We start from the raw sequence: 24,867 nt of genomic DNA, 5'->3' as shown, positions 1-24,867 counted from the left end.
GCACGAACCTGTGTCCCCTGCATCGGCAGGCAGGCGGACTCTCAACCACTGCGCCACCAGGGAAGCCCCGAAAGCCAATTTTTTATGTTTGTATATAAAAGCTTCAAAGAAAACAATATAGATAATTATTTCTTCAGTAATGTTATCAAATTACAGTAACTTTTCATATTGTTGCTTTCTGATAAAAATCACATGAAATTTTATTAGGTGGGGGAAAGTTATTAGTAAGCTGGTAGCTTTTAAAAATATGTATATGGATAGGACACTAAAACTTATAGGTAAATTTCTAATGAAACTTGTCTTCATTATGCTTGTGATATTATACATACTGATACTAAAGTTTTGGTGAAGTCACTTTATATGTAGAAAAATTACGTTTTTAAGTGAGATATGGTAAGTAACCATATTCTTACTCATATCCATACTGCTACATTTACTCATTTTCAAAACCAGTGAAATGGAGTTGTGTCTCAAAAAGAGGGGATTAGGTTGCAGTGTGGGCAGCAGCAGGGGAAAATGCATCTAATCAAATTCACTCCTAAAGCCTTTTGGGGAAAACTAAGGTGTTGTTTTTCAATTCATCCAACACAGCTGGCTTTTTTTCTTTCAGTGTTGGAATAATTTTTTTTTGTATATTTGATAAAGTGTTTTTTCTTTTCATTCGTATCTTTCTTGTATCTCTAAATACTAGAATCACATTCATCTTTTGGGGAGGGTGGTCATATTATAAGAGCCATGCAGAAGCTGTGAGGAAGGTTTGAGCACCTAACCTTAGGTGATCTGGTTAGCCTTGAGATCTTTAAACTGAAATTTCTAAATCAGAAAATACAACACATACAGTCATGTGCTTTTTGTTTTTTTTTAAATTAATTATTTATGGCTGCATTGGGTCTTCATTGCTGTGCGCAGGCTTTCTTTTTCGTTGCAGCGAGCGGGGGCTCCTCTTCGTTGTGGTGCGCAGGCCTCTCATTTAAGTTGGCTTCTCTTGTTGCGGAGCATGGGCTCTAGGTGCGTGGGCTTCAGTAGTTGTGGCATGCGGGCTCTAGCGTGCAGGCTCAGTAGTTGTGGTGCACGGGCTTAGTTGCTCCGCGGCATGTGGGATCTTTGCAGACCAGGGCTCGAACCCGTGTCCCCTGCGTTGGCAGGCAGATTCTTAACCACTGCACCACCAGGGAAGCCCTCATGTGCTTCTTAAAATTAAAACAAAGAACTCTTCAATAAGAAAGTTCAGTGGATAAGGTTTTCTTAATTAATAATTTTAGAACATATAGTATTCAGCGTACATTTTAAGAAGTCTAAATATCTTTGTAAAAGTGTGAACTTTTCAGTCTTTCAGTATTTATTGATCACTCTTTACTCAGGTTGTCTCTCAGATTTGGATAGAATCAGTCAATCTTTTATTTTTCTTCATTGATCTGGGATTTATTGGTTTTGTAATTTTGAAATTCTCTAATTTTCATCACAGATATTTGTGACTGTCTTCCATTCACCTTTTAATCTGACTTGAGGAACAAAAGTTAAATGCTTGCAAAAGTTAAAAGAATTGCTTTATTTAGATTTCTTAGCATTTCTTATCTCTCTGTCTCATGTGCGTACACACAGACACATACACACACACACACACACAACACATATACAGAGCCTCTGCCATTATCTTACCTCCTAATTTCTTTCTTTGTCTCCTAGCAAAACAGAAAAAAAAAAAAAAAAGTTCAACCTAAGGCAGCTGTGAAGGGCCTTTTTCCCACCAGAAAGGAGTTTAACCAACTATTTTACTTAATTAGTCTAACTATTTCCTTCTTCCCAATAGTTGCCACTGTTTACATAAAAATTTCCTGCAATATGAGATTGTGTCTATTCTGTTACTCTCTCCTCAGGAAAACCATTCTTAAAAACCTATACATATGGGCTTCCCTGGTGGCGCAGTGGTTGAGAATCCGCCTGTCGATGCAGGGTACACGGGTTCGTGCCCCGGTCTGGGAAGATCCCACATGCCGCGGAGCGGCTAGGCCCGTGAGCCATGGCCGCTGAGCCTGCGCGTCCGGAGCGAGAGGCCACAACAGTGAGAGGCCCGCGTACCACAAAAAAAAAAAAAAAAAAAAAAAAATCTATACATATGAAGCTAGAATATGTCGTATTTTTAAGATGTTATTAAACAGAGGTAAGTTTATTCATCACTAAGTTATATACTTAAGATGGCAAAACACAAATAAAATAATCTATTTTGGTATTTAGCACCAGACCTGTTGCAGTCCAAATAATTCTGTGACATCAGAATATTGAAGAGTGCTTGTCTTTGACCTATTTTTGCATTATCTCTTTAAGATAAATACATAAACACATGCATTGAAAGATGAGAGTAAGTATTTGGAAATGATATGTCTTTTAGTCTGTCTCATTAAAATGGTTTAAGTCTTAAGATAGCTCTGAACTAGTCAGTCTTTCAATAATTATTTAGCAACTATTTTGTGATTATTGTTTTGATGTTTCTGCTCTGTGTTGTGGTCTTATCCTTATTTCTTTTAATTAAACCATGTCGTACAGAATATATTCTGTTCTTCTTTCTGAACCCAGCTTGGGTTTGCTCACCTGCTGTTCAGCAAGCCAATCTACTGACACCGGGTCATGGTAAAGGAAAGTTCAGTGTTTATTGCAGGGCACCAAGCAAGCAGAAACAAGCAGCTCATGCTCAAAAGGCATAAACTCCTCAGTGGCTTTCAGGGAAGGGTCTTTTAAGGCAACATTTAGAATGAGGGTTGCAGCCTGTGGACTTTCTTCCAATTGGTTTATGGTGAGATAGTAGGGTGTTGTTTTGGGAATCTTAACCATCAACCTTCTGGTTCTAACCAGTCTGGGTCAAATTGTTTTGTATATCCTTTGAGGAGGAACTAAGATTCTGTTTTACCTCTGAACTGTTGTTTCAGCTATCATCATTTTTCTTGTGTGACAGTTTTTCCTTTGGTTCTTCATTTGTCTTTTTCCTAATTAGTAAGTGCTTGAGACTGCTCTTTGGAACTTGGGGAATGCCTAGGAGACTAAGACTTTTTTTTTTTTTTTTTTTACAAACAAGAAACAGGAATCACGGAGGCGCTTTTGTACCTGGAGGGCACCCCTGAAGGCTCCTTCTTGGTTTCATTTCCCCTTTTTCTTTGATACTCCTCAATCCTGAGGGGAGCAGGGGCAGGAGAAGAAAGGGGATAAAGTTTTGGATAGAGAGGTTAATCATAATCTCAGCAGGGTAACTCAGTTTTTGGAAGACTCAGTTTCATTCTTTGATCTTTAAAAAATACATTTTTATCTATTCATGTGACTACCACCAAGATCAAAATACGGAATAGAATGTCTCCAAGACATTACACTTACCTTAGTACCCCTTCCTGATGCTGAAACTCACCCTCTGTGTGCTGGTGCCAAATTGAATCTCAGAGACAGGGTTTTGCATGAAGTAGAAAAGAACAGCTTTATTGCTTTGCCAGGCAAAGGGGGACACAGTGGGCTATTGTCCTCAAAACTTTGTGTCCCAACCTGGGGGATTTGGTGATGAGTTTTATAGCAGTGGTTCAAGGGGTGGGGTTGCTGATAAGGATCAGGGTATGTGCAGGGCCTGCATTCATTCCTTTAATCTGGCCTTAGGTGGTCTCCTGGTGAGCTTCTGTCATTCTCACGGTTATCAAAAGTAGTTAACATCTTCCATTTGTTGGGCGTTTTAGTTTTACAGAAGAGCTCAAAGATACTATTATGTGTATCTCTTGAGGTGGAACCAGGACCCTGCCCCAAGGCTGCACTATTGTTTCTTGACAGCTTCTCCCTTGTCTTTGCATCTTTAGCAACTGTTTGAACCTGCCCTTTGGAACTCAGGGAAGGTCATGGAGACTGAAGCCTATTCCATACAAACAAGAAACAGGGGGCACAGAAAGGCTTCCATGCCTTGGAGCCCCACAGGGTCCTGCTTGGTTTCACTCCCAGTTTATACTGCTTCTCTATTCCGCTTATCTGATTTCTATCCCAATAGATAGTGTTTTGGTGATATATTAATGCAGTCCTAGGAGACTAATTCATTCATTAATGTTATTGGATCTACCAGAAATTTATTCTTTTTATTGCCATGAAATATTTCATTGTGCGAATACATCACTATTGAGCTCTTCTCCAAATACAGGTATTTGGGTCGTCCCAGGTTTTTTGGCTTTTGTATAAAGTTGTATTCACTTGGAAATTTTGGCTGTTCTCATGGGTGTGTAATAGTATCTAACTGTAATTTTAATTTGCATTTCATTGGTGAGTAATTTGTTGAGTACCTTTTCATATGCTTATTGGCTGTTTGGATATATATCCTCTTTTTTGAAGTCCCTGATCAAGTCTTATGCAACTGGATTGTTTGTCTTTTTCTTTTTGATTAGTAGGAGGTGACAGCAGGATTTGGGATTAGAGTGAGACAAGTGAGGTACTTAGGGTACAAATTTAAAGAGGCATCCACTCTTGGGGTTGAGTTCCCTCTGCTGCTGGATTGCTTTTCCCCTAAAGCATTCCTGTGGTTCAGAGCATTCCTGTGGTTCACTTTCTAATTCAAGACTCTATTCAAATGTTGCCTCATTAGAAAGGCTATGATATCTAAAATAGCACCCCAATCCTCTGTCATTCTGTCATCCTAGATACCTCTGTTTTTCTTCATAGCACTTATCACCAACTGACATATACTTATGTGTATACTTTTTATTTTTGGTTTATTGCCCTCCAAAAGAAAATATGCTCTGTAAGAGTTGGGGATTTCTTTTTTTCCCCTGCTGTTTTACCAACTTACTAGAGCAGTGTTTGGCCTCAATAAATATTTATTAAATATTAATAAAATAATGAAGTTGAGAGGAGCAAGTATCTGAAAAAAAGGTGAGTTCCATTTTAGACATGTTAAATATGTATATGGGATTGATACAGATAAGAGATTGAACCAGGTCAGGGATCAGTAAACATTTCCTTTAAGGGACCAAATAGTAAACATTTTATGCTTTGTGGACCTTATGGACTATGTCACAGGCAGTCAACTCTGATATCAAAGTGAGAAAGCATCCGTGGACAATGCATACATTAATGAGGGTGGCTGTGTTTCAGTAAAAACTTATGAACAAAAACAGGTGATTGGGGACTTCCCTGGTGGTGCAGTAGTTAGGAATCCGCCTGATAATACAAGGGAAAACGGGTTCGAGCCCTGGTTTGGGAAGATCCCACATGCCACAGAGCAACCAAGCCCGTGCGCCACAGCTGCTGAGCCTGCGTGCTACAACTGCTGAAGCCTGCACACCTAAAGCCCGTGCTCCGCAATAAGAGAAACCACCACAGTGAGAAGCTTGCACACCACAATGAAGAGTAGCCCCTGCTCACTGCAGCTAGAGAAAGCCCTTCTGCAGCAACGAAGACCCAACGCAGCCAAAAATATAAATAAATAAATAAATAAATAAATAAAACAGGTGATTGGCTTATGGGCCGTATTTGCTGACCCTTGGAATACGTAATAGAGACCTATGAAAGTGAGATGTAGGAGCTTGATCTTGATTCAGAAGGTAGTCATGCATATTTTACGTTATTAAAGTGAGATGACGAAAGGAACTGTTCTAAGAAAATTAGTCTGGTGGTATTAGGTAAGCTGGAGAAAAAATGTGATTGGAGGTGTTACCGACCTCAGATTCAGCTGCTCGCAAGCCAATACTTGAGAGAAAAGCATTGGTTGGAAAGGAAAGGTTGCTTTATTCAGGAGGCCCACAGTCTGGTGAGATGGCAAACTCATGTCCAAAAACCAACTTTGAAGATTCCGCTCAACAATGAAAGTTTTTAAAGGAAGAATCACGGGTTGGGCGGGGGGGTGCAGGGAGGGGGGAGATCAGAGTCTTAGTTGTCTTCCACTGTGTGCAGACTTTTTTCTGATTAGTTGGTGGTAAGGTATCAGGGTGGTGTTCCAGGAATCTTGTGCTCAGTCTGAAGTTACCATCCTCCACCTGGGTGGGGTCCTTAGTTCCTGCAGAAGAGCTCAAAGGTATGGTTATGTATATTCCTTGAGGAGGAATCAGGACTCTGCTTTATTGCTGCACTAGTTCCTTTACTGCTTCTCCTTTGTTTCTGCATTGCCTCTCTTCCCTGATTAGCAATTGTTTGGATCTGCCCTTTGGAACTCAGGGAAGGTCAAGGAGACTGAATGAAGCCTATTTCCTACTGACAGGAAACCGGGACATGGAAAGGATTTGTACCCAGGAGGGCCCCACAGGGTCTTGCTCTGTTTCAGAGGCAGGGAAAACAGTTATGAAACAGGCTTATATAAAGCTTACTTTATGTGAGGCACTGTACTTCTTTTGCCTCTCTTTTTTAAAATCAGATTATGTTCCTGAATTCCATGTCTTGGTTTATTCTCTTGTATTGGTGGAATATATCCTCCAGTAATTTCTTTAAAAAGACTGCCTGTTTGGACATTTTTTAATGGCTTGTTCATCTGAAAGTATTTGTATTCTATCCTCAAACTTGACGCACATCTGACTGGATATAAAATTCTGGATTAGAGAGTTCTGAAAGCATTGATAGAATATCTTCCAGATTCTGATGTTGCTTTTGAAAAGTCATATTCTGCTTTTTGATTCTTTTACAAGAAAGAAGTATGTAGGATTTTCTCTTTTGTTTGTGCTTGGAAATTTCACAGTAACATTCCTAGATGTACATGCCTTTTCATCTGTGTGCATAGCTCTTCAGGAGTTGCTTTTCAGTAGGGGAATTTGGGAGTTTCAGTTCTGGGAAATTTTCTTGAATTGTTTCCTTAATTCCCTCTTTTCTGAATTCTTTTTTTCTTTTCTGGAACTTTTGTGTTGGGATATGGGACCATACTGGTCCTCTTTTTACCATATCTTTTCTTTGCCTATGTTCTTTTTGTTCTATGAGTAGGAAAAATTTTCAACTTTATAGTCTAAACTTTTTGTTGTGTTTTTCATTTCTGCTCTCTTAATTTATTTTCCTTAAACTATTTTGTTCTCCGAATGGTTATTTTTAAATAACCATTTAAAATTGTTATTTCTCTGTGTTTTAATTATATTATGTTGTTTCTATTATATTATTGAGACTATTAATGTTAGTTTTTGCGTGATTTTTTGCTTTGTTTTCTTCTCCCTTCAGAGTCTTGTTTTCTTCTAGTCACTTTTTTCTCTGTGTAATTTAGTCTCTAGGCTTTATATTTGATGTTTTCCCCGCATGAAATACTTGATGATTCTTTCTGACTACTCATACTTAATAGCATAACAGTTAAAAAGCACTTAGGGAGCTCTGAGCATGTGGGCAGGGTTTGCTGACCGTAGTCCTGCCTGTTTGGAGATCAGGCCGTGTCCTTGGGGAATACCTAATGTCTGTGTATTTGGGTGTCTTTTATCTTAAACTGGTCAGGTTTCCCATAGAAGTAAACCAGTCTTTTCCCTGGCTCTCAGAAGTTAAACCCTTTGAGGTAAAAAAGAGTGGGAGTGGGAGGGATGGGGTTGGTTTTCAACATATTTCATTATGTATACTGTAACTTCATCGTCCTATTTCAGTAATAGTCTCATATTATTTTATAAATAATACAAAGTAATATGGTCCTTGATCCAGAGACCCTCTGATGACCTTTTTCTAAAAACTCTTTTTCTGCCAAAGTGGGAGAGGAGACAGTTGCTAAGCTAGAGCCAGGGAGAGATCTGTGGGTCTGACTGTTGCTTAAATAGACTAATGTAATTCTTCCTATTAGCCCCTACTTTACCCTCAACCAATTCTTGACCCTTTGGGGGCTTCTTTGCTGTAAATTGGAGTGTTTATCAGCTTTCCCAAATTCTGGCTTTAGCTTAAGCCTCTCTTTTATTTCATGAAGTCAGCTATCACTCCTATTGCTGTTGTTTTAATATTAGTTGATTCTACCCATTTTCCAATCTATTGAAATTGTTTTGAAACTTCATGTTATCATCCAACATGTTAATTATTCTTCTTAAATTTGAATCCTATTGAATCATCTGTCTTGATTAAAGTATGAGGATAGAGCCCTGTGGATTACTTTTGAAGACATTCAATTTTACTCTAGTCCTTGGTAAATACTGTAAATTATGGTGATTTATCCAGCTGTGAGTACCTGGTTGTGCTGTATTATTTATTAATGATCTTATATTTTTAAATTTTATTCCTAAAAATATTTTCAAAATCTTTCTATGCAGTATTTTAATAAAAAACATCTAGTGTTATACTAGCCTACCTAAAAAGAAGAAATATACTGATAAAGAAAGAGTTAAGGATCACTCGTAGCGAAAAAAACATATGCTCCAGGAGTAACCTTTTAATTTTTTTTAGTGCTTACAAGCCATCTTCAAACAATAGTTTTTGTACTTTGGATACAGATTGACATTAATAGATTGTCAAAAGCGTTTTAGGGCTTCCCTGGTGGCGCAGTGGTTGAGAGTCCGCCTGCCGATGCAGGGGACACGGGTTCGTGCCCCAGTCTGGGAAGATCCCACATGCCGCAGAGCGGCTAGGCCCGTGAGCCATGGCCGCTGAGCCTGCGCATCCGGAGCCTGTGCTCTGCAACGGGAGAGGCCACAACAGTGAGAGGCCCACGTACCGCAAAAAAAAAAAAAAAAAAAAAAAAAGGCGTTTTAAACTCAAATGGTACATGCTTTTTTGATACATAATTCTCTTAAATTTTTTTCTTTTCAGTATCAGTGCATTTTAGAAATTGCTTTCTTACGATGTTTTACAGATTATACACATTAGAGCTGCATGCCTAATTAAGGCTCTGTAGACAAAAACTAATTTTAAAAATGGCTAGGTATTCTCTTACTGTCTTCTTTACTCATTTCAACTTCATTTACTTTTTAACTATGTTTCTTCTACCTTTTCCAGTTTTCTACTCAATTCTCCTTGGTGGAGAAGATGGATGCAAAAGAGAAGGTGTGAGTAGTTCTTTATTCTCTCTGCATCTGTTAACATTACATCATCTTTTCCATGCGATATTCTTGTTTCTTCCTAGTTCATCCTCTTACTTTTATGCAGCCAATGGACCTGTTTGGTTTTCCTTTGTATTCTTTATAAATTTTAACTTAAATTCTAACTTACATTATTATTATAAAGTTTATGGTATTAATTTATAAACACTCTTAGTTACATTTCCCTCCTTCCATTATTTATATATGTCCTTCTAAAATCTGGCATCTGAAAACTATATGTAGTCATACTGTTTCACTCACTCATCACCTTCATTAATTCAATCCACTGAAATTATTTAAGTTCCTAAAGTGTATCAGGCCCTGAGAAATAAAGTATTGGTAAGATACTACTTTTACTAGTAGAGTTCATATTTTCATAGGGAATATCTTCTACCGTTTCTCGTTAGAATTATCCACATCTGTATAATTAAAAACTAACATTTGCTCTTTGGTCTCTCATCCCCATTGTCGAATAATACTTACTTTTGGAGCTGTATGGTACTATAATAGTAGACTCAAGTTTGAGTTCTGGCTGTGCCAAATGCTGACTGTGTAATGTTGGATAACTCACTTAATCTTTCTGGGTCTTAGAGTTCTCACTTGTAAAATGTACCTAATATCTACTTGATAGGGTTGAATTGAGAGAATTTAGATGTTAAAAATTAATTGAGAAAATGTACATACATATATGAACTTCTTAAGTTTAAAAAGCTTTATGATGGTATTATTTTTATGAGGATTACTATCTAGATATTTATTGCAATCCTTTTGAAATATGATTGTAAATCTCCTTGGGAGCAAGAATTATGTTGTACCACTCCTTATCCATTGCAACTGGTAAATAGCAATGACTTACAGTTTCATATTGGATTGCCTAAATTTGTTGGTTATTTCTTTTCACCCATTTCATTGTTGATATTTCTTTTTATCCGTAGGTACTGCCTCTGTGTCACCTTAAAATTTAATGTTAAGAAAAAATTCTCCATATGGCCAATTTCTGTTATATACTTATAAGTATTATTACTTCTGTTTATTTTCCTTCCCAAATTGCCATGTTATCACGCTTACGTTTGTGGATTTCTGGATGTCTGGCATCTCTGCTGCTCAGTAATCCTTCTTCTTTACCTCTTTTTGAAAGATAAATAGACATGTTGCTGTATTCCAATAACAAATTCCTTTCTTTTCATATGGAGAGATCATTTTCACATTTTATGTTAAAATATTAAATATACGTTAAAAGTTAATGTTTTTAACCACTGGATTATAAAAAAGCCAAGGTTAAAAATATTAGTGTGTCTGTGTCCTCTCCCCTCCCCCTTCTCACTCTCTTGTTTTTGAATGAGTTTGGCCAATTTCTCTGATGGTTCTTTTTAAAATTAAATTCATTGTTTTTCTCAATAACTGCATTTTACATATCCTTTCTCTTTCTGACATTTCAATGCACTGCAATCGTGATCATGGTGACAAATCTCTAGCCAAACATTTTCTTTTTAGTCTTTATGAAGTACATCATACTTTAAGGTCAAGGACAAAAAGAAGGAGAAGCCCAACATGTGTCAGTTACTTTGTTGAGTTCTTTTCTTACATTATCATGTTTAGTCCTTAAAACAGCCATCTGAAGTATTCATCATTACCTCTATTTTGCTAATTTGAAAACTGAGGCTCAAAGAAATTTTACCATTCAAGGTCTCAGTGTTCTTGCTGCCAAAGAATATGCTCTCTGTGCTGTAATATATGACCTGAAAAGTAATGATGCAGAACATTGAACATCATTCTGTATCTTCCATGGAATCACTTATATAACTTCATCATCCAAATTAAAGTTCTTTGGTATCTTTCTTAGATTATAAATAATAATTCTCAGCACTCTTTGTTCATTGTTGGTCTTGCTACATTATACTTACCTAGAATGTACGTTGGATGCATATTTCTGAACTTTTAAAAAGTTCATACAGCTTGGATAGGTAATGTACATTTGGAAGTAGTAGTTGTATTACCCTGGGCCAGTCTGTTGGGTTTCCTAGTGACGCTTGTATTTCCAGCTCTTTGACATTGACTTGTTTTCTCTAAAGAGTTAAAGCACGGCTCCAGAGATTAGTCTGTCCATCTCCCTTTCTCTTGACATTTCTTTAGGTTTCAAACATTGTATTTCATTCCTGTTTTTGATCATTGCAGTAAAACTTTATCTTCTGCTTCTTTTCTACCATGAGATCAGAATGAGGCTGCTATGTTTTAGGAACAGGAACAAAATCATAGTACCAATCTGTAGAGTAAGGGACTAGTAGTTGTAGCAGGTTGAGAAGAGTGCCGAAACTAGATCTTTAGGGTTTTTGTCAACTAGCATAAGTTTAGACTTTATTCTTGTCTCACGAGAAGCTAATAGAGGGCTTTAAAGTAAGGGGAATGATTTGGTGTCTTTTTTGAGGTTTTAATATCTTATTCTAGAACAAATGAAAAACCCTAAAATATACCTATTAAGCTGCTAAAATTTAAATTGAGTGATGAGATGACAACAGAAGTCTAATGTATAGTGTGGTCACTGTGTGATTATAGGTACAGAAATACTTCCCAGCTTACAGCTGGGGCTCTTGGAAGCTATTTCATACTTTGGAGCAACATGACGGGAATTAAGCCCTGAAATCTTGGAGTTACCACGTCTACTTTTTCCATCCTTATGAGAATAGGTAATTAAGGTATTCCTAAAAACATTCTTTTCAGTTGAGTTTTATACATTCAGTCATAATGTTATTCATTTGCTCAGTACAAAGGAATAAACAATATTTTTTAAAGACAGGAGGGAAGGAAAATATATTTTAAAAAGAATGTAAAAAGTGTTTTTTGTCAATCTACCCAGTTATTTTGTTCTCATTGTTTATTTTAGATGCTCCCTGGTGGTCTAGTGGTTAGGATTTGATGCTCTTATTGTTTATTTTAGTGGTAATCCATTACTAGGTTTTTAATTAAGGATTCTAGTTTTTAGTAGTATATTAGAATCAGTTGGTTTTATTTTCATTTGTTTCTTGAGAGACTGTCCATCTATTTGTAGATGTTATTGTTAGGAGGAGGATAGCCTTTTCTCTGTTAGGGAAGTGGGGAAGAAGCTAATTTTAGAGGATAGTACTTTTAAAAAATATATATTTATGTATGTATGTATTTATTTTGCTTGCTCCGGGTCTTAGCTGCGGCACACCGGTTTTCGTTGTGGCATGTAAGCTCTTCTAGTTGCGGCATACAAACTTCTTAGTTGCAGCCTGCACGTGGGGTCTAGTTCCCTGACCAGGGATTGAACCGCGGCCCCCTGCATTGGGAGCGCAAAGTCCTACCCACTGCACCACCAGGGAAGTCACAGAGGATAGTACTTTTACATTGTCTTCTGTTTTTTTTGTTGTGATGGTAGTTTTACCTGAGTGAGTAAATTATTTGAATTTACTACTTAAAAAAAAGATAGGATTATATAAATATGTGAATATATAGAGTATGTCATGCTAGATTTTCTCATTAGTAACTTCGAATATTATTTCTTATTCTAGAAATTTGCAGATCGTAAGCAACCTATAAACCTTAGAGATGTAATACATTTACTCTATTCTCACTTCTGTAGAAGTGAATTCTACAGATTGAATTTCTTAACCCTACTATACTAGAGAAGTTTAGCTTTTTTTACTTGGAATCCTCCCCAGCCACTATAAGTCTGTGTTTTAGAATTTAAAAGTTTCATCTAATAAAAAATAATTCTTAGTCTCCTATAATAATTCTTATTTTAATCATCAGAGTATTCAGTGATGTGAACTCTGCTTGTTAGGCCCAGCATATTTGTTTTGTTTTCTAAAAGGTGCATTAAATAAGTCAATCTTCTAAGATTGACTTATAACTTAAATTCCATTTGTTGAGGAATTGTTTTCATAACTAATATATCTATGTTAAAAAGCTTATTAAATGAAAAGTTTCAGTATCAATTATCAGAGTTTTCACTGTGTACCTAAATGTATTTATGATTTATGGCCCTATGATCATGTAGCATCATTCTCTATTTTAAGAATGAAGCTTGCTTCTGATGTTTTTACATTTAATATAATGGATTTAGAGATACCCTGTAAATATGTAGAAAGTTGTTCTCTGTAAGAAATTTCCCAATTTAACTTTAAGATAAGTTAATTTATTGAAATCTTGAAGCTAAGGAAAAATAGGAAAATTTGATAACAAAAGGATATATATTTCCAAGATAAAGAAATATGTTTACATAATGTTGAATATTATAAAAACATTTTATTCATTATTACTACCAATTTTCCAAACTTGAAAATACTCTACATCTTGACTTAATAAAATTTACATCATCGATGCATTTTTAAAAAATAAGTGAATGATATTTATTTATGGCTGCATTGGGTCTTCATTGCTGTGCAGGGGCTTTCTCTAGTTGCGGTGAGCAGGGGCTACGCTTGGTTGCAGTTCATGGGCTCCACGGTGCTGTGGCTTCTCTTGTTGCAGAGCATGGGCTCTAGGCGCGCGGGCTTCAGTAGTTGTGGTGCACAGACTTAGTTGCGCCGCAGCATGTGGAATCTTCCCAGACCAGAGATCGAACCCATGTGCCCTGCGTCGGCAGGCAGATTCTTAACCACTGCGCCAACAGGGAAGTCCCCATCAGTGCATTTTTAATGGTTACTTTACAAAATGTTCTTGTGTTACATACACAATATTGTTACATAAGGGAGACAGATTACATAGAAATCCTTGTTTTGATCACTTGTATTTATATTTCATTGTGCAAGTTACTTAATTCTCTAACACTGCTTCCTCAATTAGAATAAGTTTAACAGTATTTACGTAACTTATAGGGATGTGCTAATGATGAAATGAGAGAATTCATGAAACAGTCAGCACTGATTTTGGGAAATAGTAGGTACTCCACACTGGTTTTGTTTGGTTTTGTTTAAGACAATATGACATTTGTTTTAATGCCTCCGTTCTGATAAATGTTGACTAGGCTGATTTTTTAAAAAATTCTTTTCGTTTTGGCAGACTTTCATAACATCCTTTTCACATCCCTCCCACTCCTACCACTATATAGTAATTTAAGCCATTCTTAGCTATGCTGTCTTAATGTGCATATAGCCAGTAAGACTCGGAAATGGTTTAAAGGAAGGATAACTGAGATGATGGGTAAGATAAGAATAATTACTTAAAGGTAATTTTCTTCCATTAACTTTTTTAAAATTAATTTTTATTGAAGTATAGTTGCTTTATAGTGTTGTATTAGTTTCTTGCTGTACAGCAACGTGAATCAGTCATACGTATACATATATCTACTCTTTTTAAAATTTCCTTCCCATTTAGGTCATACCTGTTTTATACATAGTAGTGTATATATGTCAGCCGCAATCTCCCAATTCATCCCACCCCGCCTTCCCTCTTCCATTAACTTTTTTATTTTTAAAAAACCTTCAGTGTTATTTTATAAGTGGTATTTATGTTCATTCTTGGAAAATTTAGGAAACATATATCAGTGCACCACTCTTGGATAATTTTCATTAGCATTTTTGCAAATTGCTTTTCTAGCTTTACATATTTTATAGTGGAATTGTAGTATAATAGAACAACAGTGAAAAGTTGTAGGCCCTGGGTTGGGTTGATTGATTGGTCCAGCTTGAATATGTCAGAGTGAGCTGGAAATATAGGAGGTAGTGTTCCAGGAGTGAAATGTGTGAAATCGAGGATATGGAGAAAGTATATAACCAGGGAGAGGGGAGGGGCGTGGTTGAGGTAGGATGGATGATCAAGGAAGGAGTATGGTCTGTGCAGTGGGGAATAAAGAGAGACCTACTCCAACTCTAAGCCCAGTAGTACAAGGAGTCTGGGAAGGAAAACAGTCATAATTTGAGAGGTTACCAGCAAAAAACAGTGTTTTTGAAGAAGAACCATACTTCATTTAGAGGAACAAGGCAAAGGATACAAAATTCAGAGAAGAGGTTGAGGATATGCTGGATTTTTGCTGGTATTATTCCAGAGATCATTGTGGTAGGTTTTCAGGAGTTATGTTTTAGAATGCTATAGGGCAGAATTAATGTTCAAGAGTAACCAAGGGGGCTTCCCTGGTGGCGCAGTAGTTGAGAGTCCGCCTGCCGATGCAGGGGACACGGGTTCGTGCCCCGGTCCGGGAAGATCCCACATGCCGCGGAGCGGCTGGGCCCGTGAGCCAACGGCCGCTGAGCCTGCGCGTCCGGAGCCTGTGCTCCGCAACGGGAGAGGCCACAACAGTGAGAGGCCCGCGTACCGCAAAAAAAACAAAACAAAACAAAACAAAAAAAAAGAGTAACCAAGGAGGGCTCCCCTGGTGGCGCAGTGGTTAAGAATCCTCCTGCCAATGCAAGGGACACGGGGTTTGAGCCCTGGTCCGGGAAGATCCCACATGTTGCAGAGCAACTAAGCCTGTGCACCACAACTGCTGAGCCTGCGTTCTAGAACCCACGAGCCACAACTACCGAGCCCACGTGCTGCAGCTACTAAAGCTGCGTGCCTAGAGCCCATGCTCTGCAAGAAGAGAAGCCACAGCAATGAGAAGCCCGCTTATCACTACAAAGAGTAGACCCCGCTAGCTACAACTAGAGAAAGCCTGCGTGCGACAATGAAGACCCAATGCAGCCAAAAATAAAAATAAATAATTAAATAATTTAAAAAAAAGAATAACCAAGTAAAGTATTTTGTGTTCATACTTTCCTTTGCTAGAATTGGAGCTCTCTTTTTATATTGGCATTATTTCAGAGATACTTGTAATTGGTGGTGCTACATTTCAGTCTCAGCAATAGGAGATGATGCAACAAAGGATTTTATGTTTTGACAAAAGAAGGAGCGGCAAGAAAGTTTTTGGATGGGGATTGGGAGCTGGGGAGAGAACCTGTGTATTGAATAGCTAAAATAGTTCAGTGGATAGGCAGTTTTAATAAAAAGTTAACAACACAGGTTCATACAAATCTCCCTTCTAAGAATGGTATCACTATGAAGTATAATAGAAGGCATCCTAGATGCTTCATCAGTGTTTCTCTTTTCAGTTTTAGTCACAACCCTTAGTATGTGAAGAACCTTTGGATACCTCTATGATAACAGTTTTGTCATATGTTAGAATAATATTCATCTTTTTTTCTTCATGGGATTATAGTGAAAATAGAATGAGACAATGTATTTGAAATCTTTTGTTGTATTGCAATTGCATGTAATAGGCACAGAGTTTCCACTGAGTGTAAAACACAATGAATCAGTAAATAATGATTCAGCCACTATCTGTAATCAAAAGATCAATAATAAGATTTCTAATTTTGTCTAAAAGGTTTACCTTGAAGCTTCATTACTTTGATGACTAAAGTAAATGTTGGGTTAACTTTTGAAAATAGTCTGGCCTAAATATTTTTTCTGACTGTATATTAATTTTTTAGTAGGATTATTGAAATATTTTTATGTGGTAATATTTACCGATTTTAAGTATACATTTTAACATAACTGTTCCCTTATGTCCTTTTGCCTTAAGTCCCCACTCCTGATCCCTGATCTCTTTTCTGTCAAAATAGTTTTGACTTCCCTAGAATTTAACATAAACAGACTCACACAATATATAATCTTTTGCATCTGTCTTCTTTTTTTAGCTTTTTTTCCCCTTTATTTTGTTCATCCATTGACCATGTGATAGACAAATATTTAAGTTGATTCTGCTTTTTTGACATTTATGGTAATGCTTTTCTGGACACGTGGATACAAATCTTTGTGTTGAATATCTTTAGTAGATGCCTTGGAGTAGAATTGCTGGTGTGTATGGCAATTCTGTAACATAATTATAATTATTTTAATAGCCACATTTTGGGGCACAGCACCTGGGGAATTAGATTGCTTACTTACGTTTGTGTTTGAGCAGGCAAAATCTTCTGTTGAAGATTTTGGTTGTGCCCCTTAATCTACTTCCTTGATGGTCTTTCATTCAAACACATGCTCTGGTTAAAGAGGAGCTCAACCCTGCCTTCTTCTTGACAGATTTTTAAGTTTTAGCTATGCTCTCATGTAAAATATCCCGTCTCCAGGTTTCAGCAAAGCTCCCCGGTCTTTATCAAAGCTCAACTGCAGTAAAAATTAGGGTAGATTGCTTAGTATACTCCATCTTCCAGATAGTCTAAAGCTACACTGTTCAGTAGGGTAGCCCTAGCCACATGTGACTATGGAGCACTTACAATGTAGCTTGTGTGAACTGAGATCTGATGTCAGTGTAAAATACACACAAATATTGAGGACTTAGTATAAATAAGCCTAAAATATTGCATGAATTGTTTTTGTTGATTGCACATTGAAATGATATTTTCATATATATATATTTGAAAATATATTAGTAAAATTCACCTGTTTTTCTTCACTATGTAAATGTGTCTAACAAAATTTAAAATTACCTATTGGATCACATTTGTAGTTCATGTTGATTCTCTAGAATAGCACAGCTCTAAACTTACCTTCAGATGAATCTACAGATTAATTATTTATACTCCGTTGTTTTAGCCTGTCATAACAAGTGATACTAAAGTGTACATAGGCTACTTGTAGGACTCCAAATTAAATGACTGCATTTATTGTATCAGTGGTAACAGTGCAATTATGGACATGTTTTTATATCACACAGTGAATACTGGCTTATTTAACTCATTATCTTTTGCTTGGCTCCTAGAAAGCTTTAGCTCCTCTGACAACCATAAATGCCATTAGGTAACCAACATTTGTGTACTGAGTCATACCTCTGGATTTATTGTGAAACACATACAATCTAGAATATGTACAGATATCCTCATATCTTATAGTCTAAGAAAGTATATTATTTCTCTTTCATTTTGAATGCAATTCAGTTTGATGTATCTTTTGGGGAACATATTTTTTTTCTGTGTAGCACGTTTGGGTACCTTTCCCTATAGAGAAAATAAGTAATTGTGGGAAAAGTTTATAGGATAGCCTGCCATATTCTCCCATAATACGTGAGTTACTTATTTTTTAACAGAATAGACTTGATTGTGTCAATAAGAAATCCATAATTACAGAAACCATTATATTTATTAATTTATTTTTTGATTGTATATTACATACATATCCTTTCATTTATAACTCCTCAAATGATAGCTTACTATCATTTTGGAAATATATTAGTAAAATTCATGTTTCTCTTCAGTTTTAAAATTCAGCTAACAGACATTTTTAAATTCTTAAGGATTTTGTAGTTTTTAAGAAAAAGATTTAAAAAGAAGACTGCATCAATTGAAATTAATTAAAATCTTTAGATTTATTTATAAATAAGTTTCATTAAAATGCTAAGTGAAGTGAACACATATAAATCATTTTTAAATGTTTGAGTCATAATTTAGTGTTTTAGTGTGCAACCAAATAATTCTGGATACAAAGACTGTTAAAGGTTACCCTCTCACTCTGAAAATGAAGAAAAAGACACATTGTACTACAGAATGAAGTAGAGCTGGTCTGTCTAATATGGTAGCCACTAACTACGTGTGGCTGTTGAGCCCTTGAAATGTGGCTAGTCCCATTTGAAATGTGCTATAAATATAATATACAAACTAGATTTTAAAGACTTCGTATGAGTAAAAGAATGTAAAAATCTCAAAATATTGCTTACTTGTTGAAATTATAACCTTTAGATATATTAGCTTAAAATGTATTATAAAATTTCACCTGTCTTGTTTTTCCTTTTTTTATGTGGCTACTAGAAAGTTTAAATTTTCATTAGTTAAAATACAATTCTAAAAAATATTCAGGCAATGCAAAAGAAGGCAGAGAAAGAGGAACAGAACAAAAAACAGAGGTGACAAACAGAAAACTAGTAGTAAGTTGATAGACTCAACCGTATTAATAAGTACAATGAATGCTAATAACTTAAACAGTTCAATTAAAAGACAGAGAGGGCTTCCCTGGTGGCGCAGTGGTTGAGAATCCGCCTGCCGATGCAGGGGACACGGGTTCGTGCCCCGGTCCGGGAAGATCGCACATGCCGCGGAGCAGCTGGGCCTGTGAGCCGTGGCTGCTGAGCCTGCGCGTCCAGAGCCTGTGCTCTGCAACAGGAGAGGCCACAACAGTGAGAGGTCTGCGTAACGTTAAAAAAAAAAAAAAAAAAAAAAAAAGAAGGAAAGTAAAATCAGTGACCTAAGGTTCCACCTCAAGAGAGAAAAAGAAGAGCAAATGAAACCCAAACTAAGAACAAGACAGGAAATAAAGATAAGAGTAGATCATTAAAATAGAAAAGAAAAGGGAAAAAGTGAATAAACTGAGAATTTCTACCTTATCAGATTGTCCCTCATTCTCTTCTCTTCCCGTATTGACAACATATCCATTTGGTGAACTTGTGGAGGAATACGCACTCTCAGACATTGTTTATTGGAATACAAAATGGTGCAACCTCCTATAGTAGGGAATCTAGCAATTTCTAGCTAAATTCATATTCATTTACTCTTTGATCCAGTAAATCTTATTTCTAGGAATATATCCCAAACATAGATTGGCATAAATACAAAATGACATGTGCACAAGGCTGTAGTCATAGCAGCCCCATTTATAATAACAAAAGACTGAAATAACCCATCAGTAGGGTTGTGACTGAGTAAAACGTTCATCTACCCAATGAAATATTTTATAGGTATACAAGCAAGTAAGCAATATCTTCTGTGACATGATGGCCAGTATACATATTATGAAATAAAAATAATAAGACATAGAAAAATTCATAAATATGTTATTTAACTAAATATATATATATTGTATATGTGCATCTCTATTTGATTTTTTTTAACCTAGGGATTAACCAAAAACTAATCCATCATAGGGAACAAGGATGGAAGGAATAGCTAGAGGTCTGTTAATATATTTGTTTTTTAGGTATGACTTTGAAACCATGTAAATGTTTTATGTAATTTTAAAACAAGTTTGAATCATTAAAAAATAAAGATCCTAAAAGTGAAAGCAAAATGAAGCAAAGAAGCATAAGTGGTATAACCATAGGAAGGAACTGTTTTTTTTTTTTTTTTTTTTTTGCGCTGTACGCGGGCCTCTCACTGTTGTGGCCTCTCCCTTTGCGGAGCACAGGCTCCGGTCGCGCAGGCTCAGCGGCGATGGCTCACGGGCCCAGCCGCTCCGCGGCATGTGGGATCTTCCCGGACTGGGGCACGAACCCGTGTCCCCTGCATCGGCAGGCGGATTCTCAACCACTGCGCCACCAGGGAAGCCCGGAAGGAACTGTTTTAAGTGACTTTATAACACAGTAACTTGATTGTACATGCCTAGTAGGTTATACCCTGACAAAGAGCAATATAAAAACAATGTTTTCATTAATTACACTGTTGGTATTCTTATTCCTAGATTGTTGTATATGTATTGTGCAACAAAGTAAATGGATTTGTGTTGGTGTCATCGTTTAACAGGATCTTCAATATGGGAGAAATGAGATAGGAATATAAGATTGATGCCATTTAAAAAAAAATGTAGAATTTTATTTGGAAGTATCAGTATAAAGACATACTAACTGACCAGTATATCTGACCAGCTCAGGAGTAATGAGCACTCCTAGAACCCAGATTGTTGTCTCTGAATGCTATTTCTTATTGAGAAGTATATATGGATATATGGTTGATTTCAGGTCTGAGGCAGGAGTTGGACAAGATGACCTTGGGGTATTTTGTTATTCTGGAAGCAAGGGAGCTATCAAAGACTACTAAGGTCATGTCTAGAAGACTCAGAAACTAATTGAAGAGGCTCTCACTGGCCAAAGATGGGAAATTTGAAAGCAATAGGAATAAAAACTGCAGTGATTTTAAGCATTACTACATTTATTTAAATCCAAGAGTTTTTAATAATGATCCCTCCCCTAAAAACCTCTCATTATTTACCATTCTGGGACGTTAGGATACTAACTCATTACAGTCTGTTTTCCATGGCCTTCCGTATCTGTGAGTTCTGTATCTGGGGTCAACCAACCATGAACTGAAAATACCTGGGGGGAAGGGGGTGGATTTTAGAAAGTGAAACTTGAAATTGCCCAGCACTGATAACTATTTACATAGTGTTTACATTGTATTTTCAGTTATTTACATGGCATTTACAATGTATTAGGTATTATACATAATCTAAAGATGATTTAACGTGCATGGTGGGGGCATAGGTTATACACAGATACTGCTCCATTTTAAATAAAGGACTTAAACATCGTTGATTTTGGTGTCCATGAGTGCTAGTTGAGGGGTGGGGGTGGTCCTGGAACCAGTCCCCTGCAGCTATTGTGAGGGGCGACTGTATTTGAAAAACTCATAAAAATTGAGCATTTACTTTTCCTTTCCTAAACAAACTACCTCTTTGGATACTGAAGATTTGATGAGGGGAATTTTCACTTATTAGACATATTCCAGATAGTAAATGAAGGAATGATAAAATTTGTGTATCACTATTATGCAACTGTTAGTGAAGTAGTGGATTTAGGCAATATTTGTCATTGGCTGCTATTGCCACAGAAAGATATATGGTAATACATATATGCCTCAATGAAGAACACAGTACAGTGTGTGAGGTTGTCTTCTCTATCAGTTTGGAATTTAAGACTCTAGATTCAACCATTACAGAAAATACAGGGACAGAGGAGTATGTTTAAAAATGCCATAGAAGTGTATAATCAGCAAAATACAGGTAACTGAAGACTGGAACGAATGACTTGACTTCTATAACAAGAAAGTTGCAGGAGGAAAAGAGATGGTAGAACCTATATAGATAAAAAGATTTAAGAATCATGTCAACCAGTTGCAATTTGTGGAACTTATTTGGGTCTTAATTTGAACAAACTGAAAAGGAAAAAAAAAGACTATCCTGGGAAACTTGAATGTTGACTGATAATGAATAATTTTGCAGAATTAACAATTTTTTTTTTTAGTATAAAGAAGATTGGCCATGAGGTGAAAATTGTTGAAGCTAGATGATGGACACATGGGAATCCATTGTTATTTCTCTATGTAATGAAAAGTTAAAACTAAAAAAGAACAATTAGATTTTTCAAGATATCTTTTCTTGTATCCAAAATCTGTCGGTAATTTAGCATACTAAATAGTTGAAGAATTATGAATTTAAGTGTTTGTGTCTTTCACTCTCTTGTGGTGGAGAACCATAGATTAAAAGATGAGATCAGTTAAATAGTGGTGATTTTCATTTGAAGGGCTCTGTGGATATTTATTAAATTCAAGCATTATAATTGACCTAATCAGAATTAAGAGAGCAAAACAATTTTTGTTGATAGGGTTTGATAGAAGGAAAAATTCATTCCATGAGTTTGATTGTTGAAAAAATGTGTACATTTAAATCCAGTCTTGTAAAATCTTTCTTCAACTGAAAAAAAACAGAAATACAGTTAAGTGTACCAACTGTTGGTTTCCTTTTTTTGCCTTAGGTGTAGCACAAGGCATACCTAATAACTCTGTGCTCCAGTGACCCCTTGTGCCTATGATGAAAAGGTATCATTAGTTTCTCTTTAAAAAATTGGGGTATCCCCTTCTAAGAGCTCCTGGAAACAAAACATTTGCAAGTTTATAAATAAGTTCCATATCTTAAACTTTCTGGGACCTGACATTTATGTCCTTTTCATTTTAGGGCATGCTCTTCTCTTTCAGCTGAAGTTGCTACATTACCAGTTATATGGCATTTGGGGAGTGTGTGTGTGTTTAATTTCAGGTTGTTAGTGTTTCCATAGCTCTTTCCTCACCCTCACTTCTACTTCCACATTTGCCTTTTCAAAGCAAAAAATGGGAAGGGTGGAGTTGGGTATGTCAGAGGACTTACATTCTTTCTTTCTCTTTCTCAAGGAAAAAGGATCCTGGGATCAACCCCTACCATGATAATGTATAATTGCAGAAATTTCTGGCCCATCAGAATATATGATTGCCATCTCATTATTTTATTCTTTACCCCAAAAGGCATATGAAGCTTTATAGTAGAATACCAATAAGTATAATACTATTACATCATTCCTTTGGGAGAAGGCAGTGGCATAGTTTTCCATCATGCTCATTCCTCCTTCTTTACCTTTTCAGTTAAATTTTCTACTTACAATTTTTGTTTTTTAATTAGAGTAAAATTTACTTTTTTTGGTGAACAGTTCTTTGAGTTAGGACTATGGCATTGTAGGGTAACCTTTACCACAATCAACATGTATAACAGTTGAATTAGTCTCCCATAGAATTTCCTTTTGTTACCACTCCTTTGTAGTCAAACCTTCAAATCCTCCACCCCCTTAAACCCTGGACAATTAATAATCAATTCTCAGTCCTTGTTTTGTCTTTTCCCGAATGTCATGTGAATACAACCATATAATAGATAACCTTTTGAGTCAGGCTTCTTTCAGTTATCCTCATGCATTTGAGATTTATCCATATTGTTGCATGTATCAGTTTCTTCCTCTTTATTGCTGAGAAATATTTCATTATATGGATATACCATAGTTTGTTCATCCATTCCCTGTTTGTGTTGTTTGTAGCTTTTGTCTATTAAAAATAAAACTGCTCTAAACATTCATATACAGGCTTTTGTATAAATACAAGTTTTATTTCACAAGGCTGAAATTTTAGCCATACTGTTAGGTATGCAGTAATATCTCATTGTCCTTTTTTTTTTCTTCTTTGCGGTACGCGGGCCTCCCACTGTTGTGGTCTCTCCCGTTGCAGAGCACAGGCTCCGGACGCGCAGGCTCAGTGGCCATGGCTCATGGGCCCAGCTGCTCTGCGCCATGTGGGATCTTCCTGGACTGGGGCACGAACCCGTGTCCCCTGCATCCGCAGGCGGACTCTCAACCACTGCGCCACCAGGGAAGCCCTCATTGTCCTTTTTATTTGCGTTTCTCCAATGACTAATGATTTTGAGTAGCTTTTCATTAGCTTATTTACCACCTGTATATCTTCTTTGGTGAAGTATCTGTTCGAATCTTTTCCTATGTTTTTCGATTGCTTTGTTTTCTTTCTGTTGAATTTTGGCAGTTCTTTATATATCCTGGATACAAGTCTTTTGTCAGATAAACAATTTATAAATGTTTTTGTCCTGTCTGTGGCTTTTCATTTTCTTAACATTGTCTTTCCCAGAGCAAAAACTTTAAATTTCAATGACATCTAAGTAATTACATTTTTTCTTTTATGTTTTGTGCTTTTGAAGTCATTTCTAAGAATTATTTGCCACAAAGACTTTTTTCCAAAAAGTTTTAGGTTTTACGTTTAACTTTATAACCTGTTTTGGCCTAAGTTTTTTATATGGTGTGAAGTATGGATTGAAGGTTTTCGGGGGGGTTTTTGTTTTGTTTTGTTTGCATGAGGGTGTCCAGTTATCCCAGCATCATTTGTTGAAAAGGTTATCTCCTTTGAATTGCATTTGTACATTTGTCAAAAATCAGTTGTCAGTTCTATATGGATCTGTTTCTGGACTTTATTCTCTTACATTGATTTGTGTAGAGTCTTTTGTCACTACCACACTGTCTTGATTAATGTAGCTTTGTAGTGCATCTTGAAACCAATTAGTGTGAGTCATCCAACTTTATTCTTCTTTCTTGAAGTTGTTTGGTCTATTCTATATCTTTTTGCCTCTCATATAAATTTAAGAGTCTGCAAAAATTCTGCTGGGATTTTTATTGGAATTGCATTGAGTTTATAGATAAATTTGGGGGAAATTTTACTTCTTTAAGAATATTGAGTCTTTGAAGTAACAAACAGTGTATCTGTCCTTTTATTTAGACCTTCATTTTTTTTAAATGGGTGTTTTGTAATTTTCTCATACACGTCCTAAACTTACTTTGATCAATTTCTGCTACTTTTTATTATCTTAAAATACTGCTAACTGCTTTGATGCGAATCAGGAGTGT

General features: G+C 36.3%; 1 protein-coding gene across 9 annotated transcripts in view; it reads left to right on the top strand.

Moving 5' to 3' along the window:
- The window catches only part of JMJD1C (jumonji domain containing 1C), a 316,570-nt gene that overhangs the window by 96,882 nt on the left and 194,821 nt on the right, over positions 1 to 24,867 (top strand). The window contains exon 2 of one of the 9 annotated variants that reach the window (XM_028482034.2): positions 8,884 to 8,931. The exons of the other annotated variants lie outside the window; for them this stretch is intronic. Within the exon in view, the coding sequence (XP_028337835.1) occupies positions 8,884 to 8,931 (48 nt within the window). The remainder of the gene's footprint in view (positions 1 to 8,883; positions 8,932 to 24,867) is intronic. 9 annotated transcript variants of the gene reach the window in all.

Source organism: Physeter macrocephalus, chromosome 20 (assembly GCF_002837175.3).
Source record: "Physeter macrocephalus isolate SW-GA chromosome 20, ASM283717v5, whole genome shotgun sequence".
Taxonomy (NCBI): Eukaryota; Metazoa; Chordata; class Mammalia; order Artiodactyla; family Physeteridae; genus Physeter; species Physeter macrocephalus.
The sequence above is the reverse complement of the archived record's forward strand: the minus strand, read 5'-3'. Positions and strand labels throughout refer to the sequence as shown.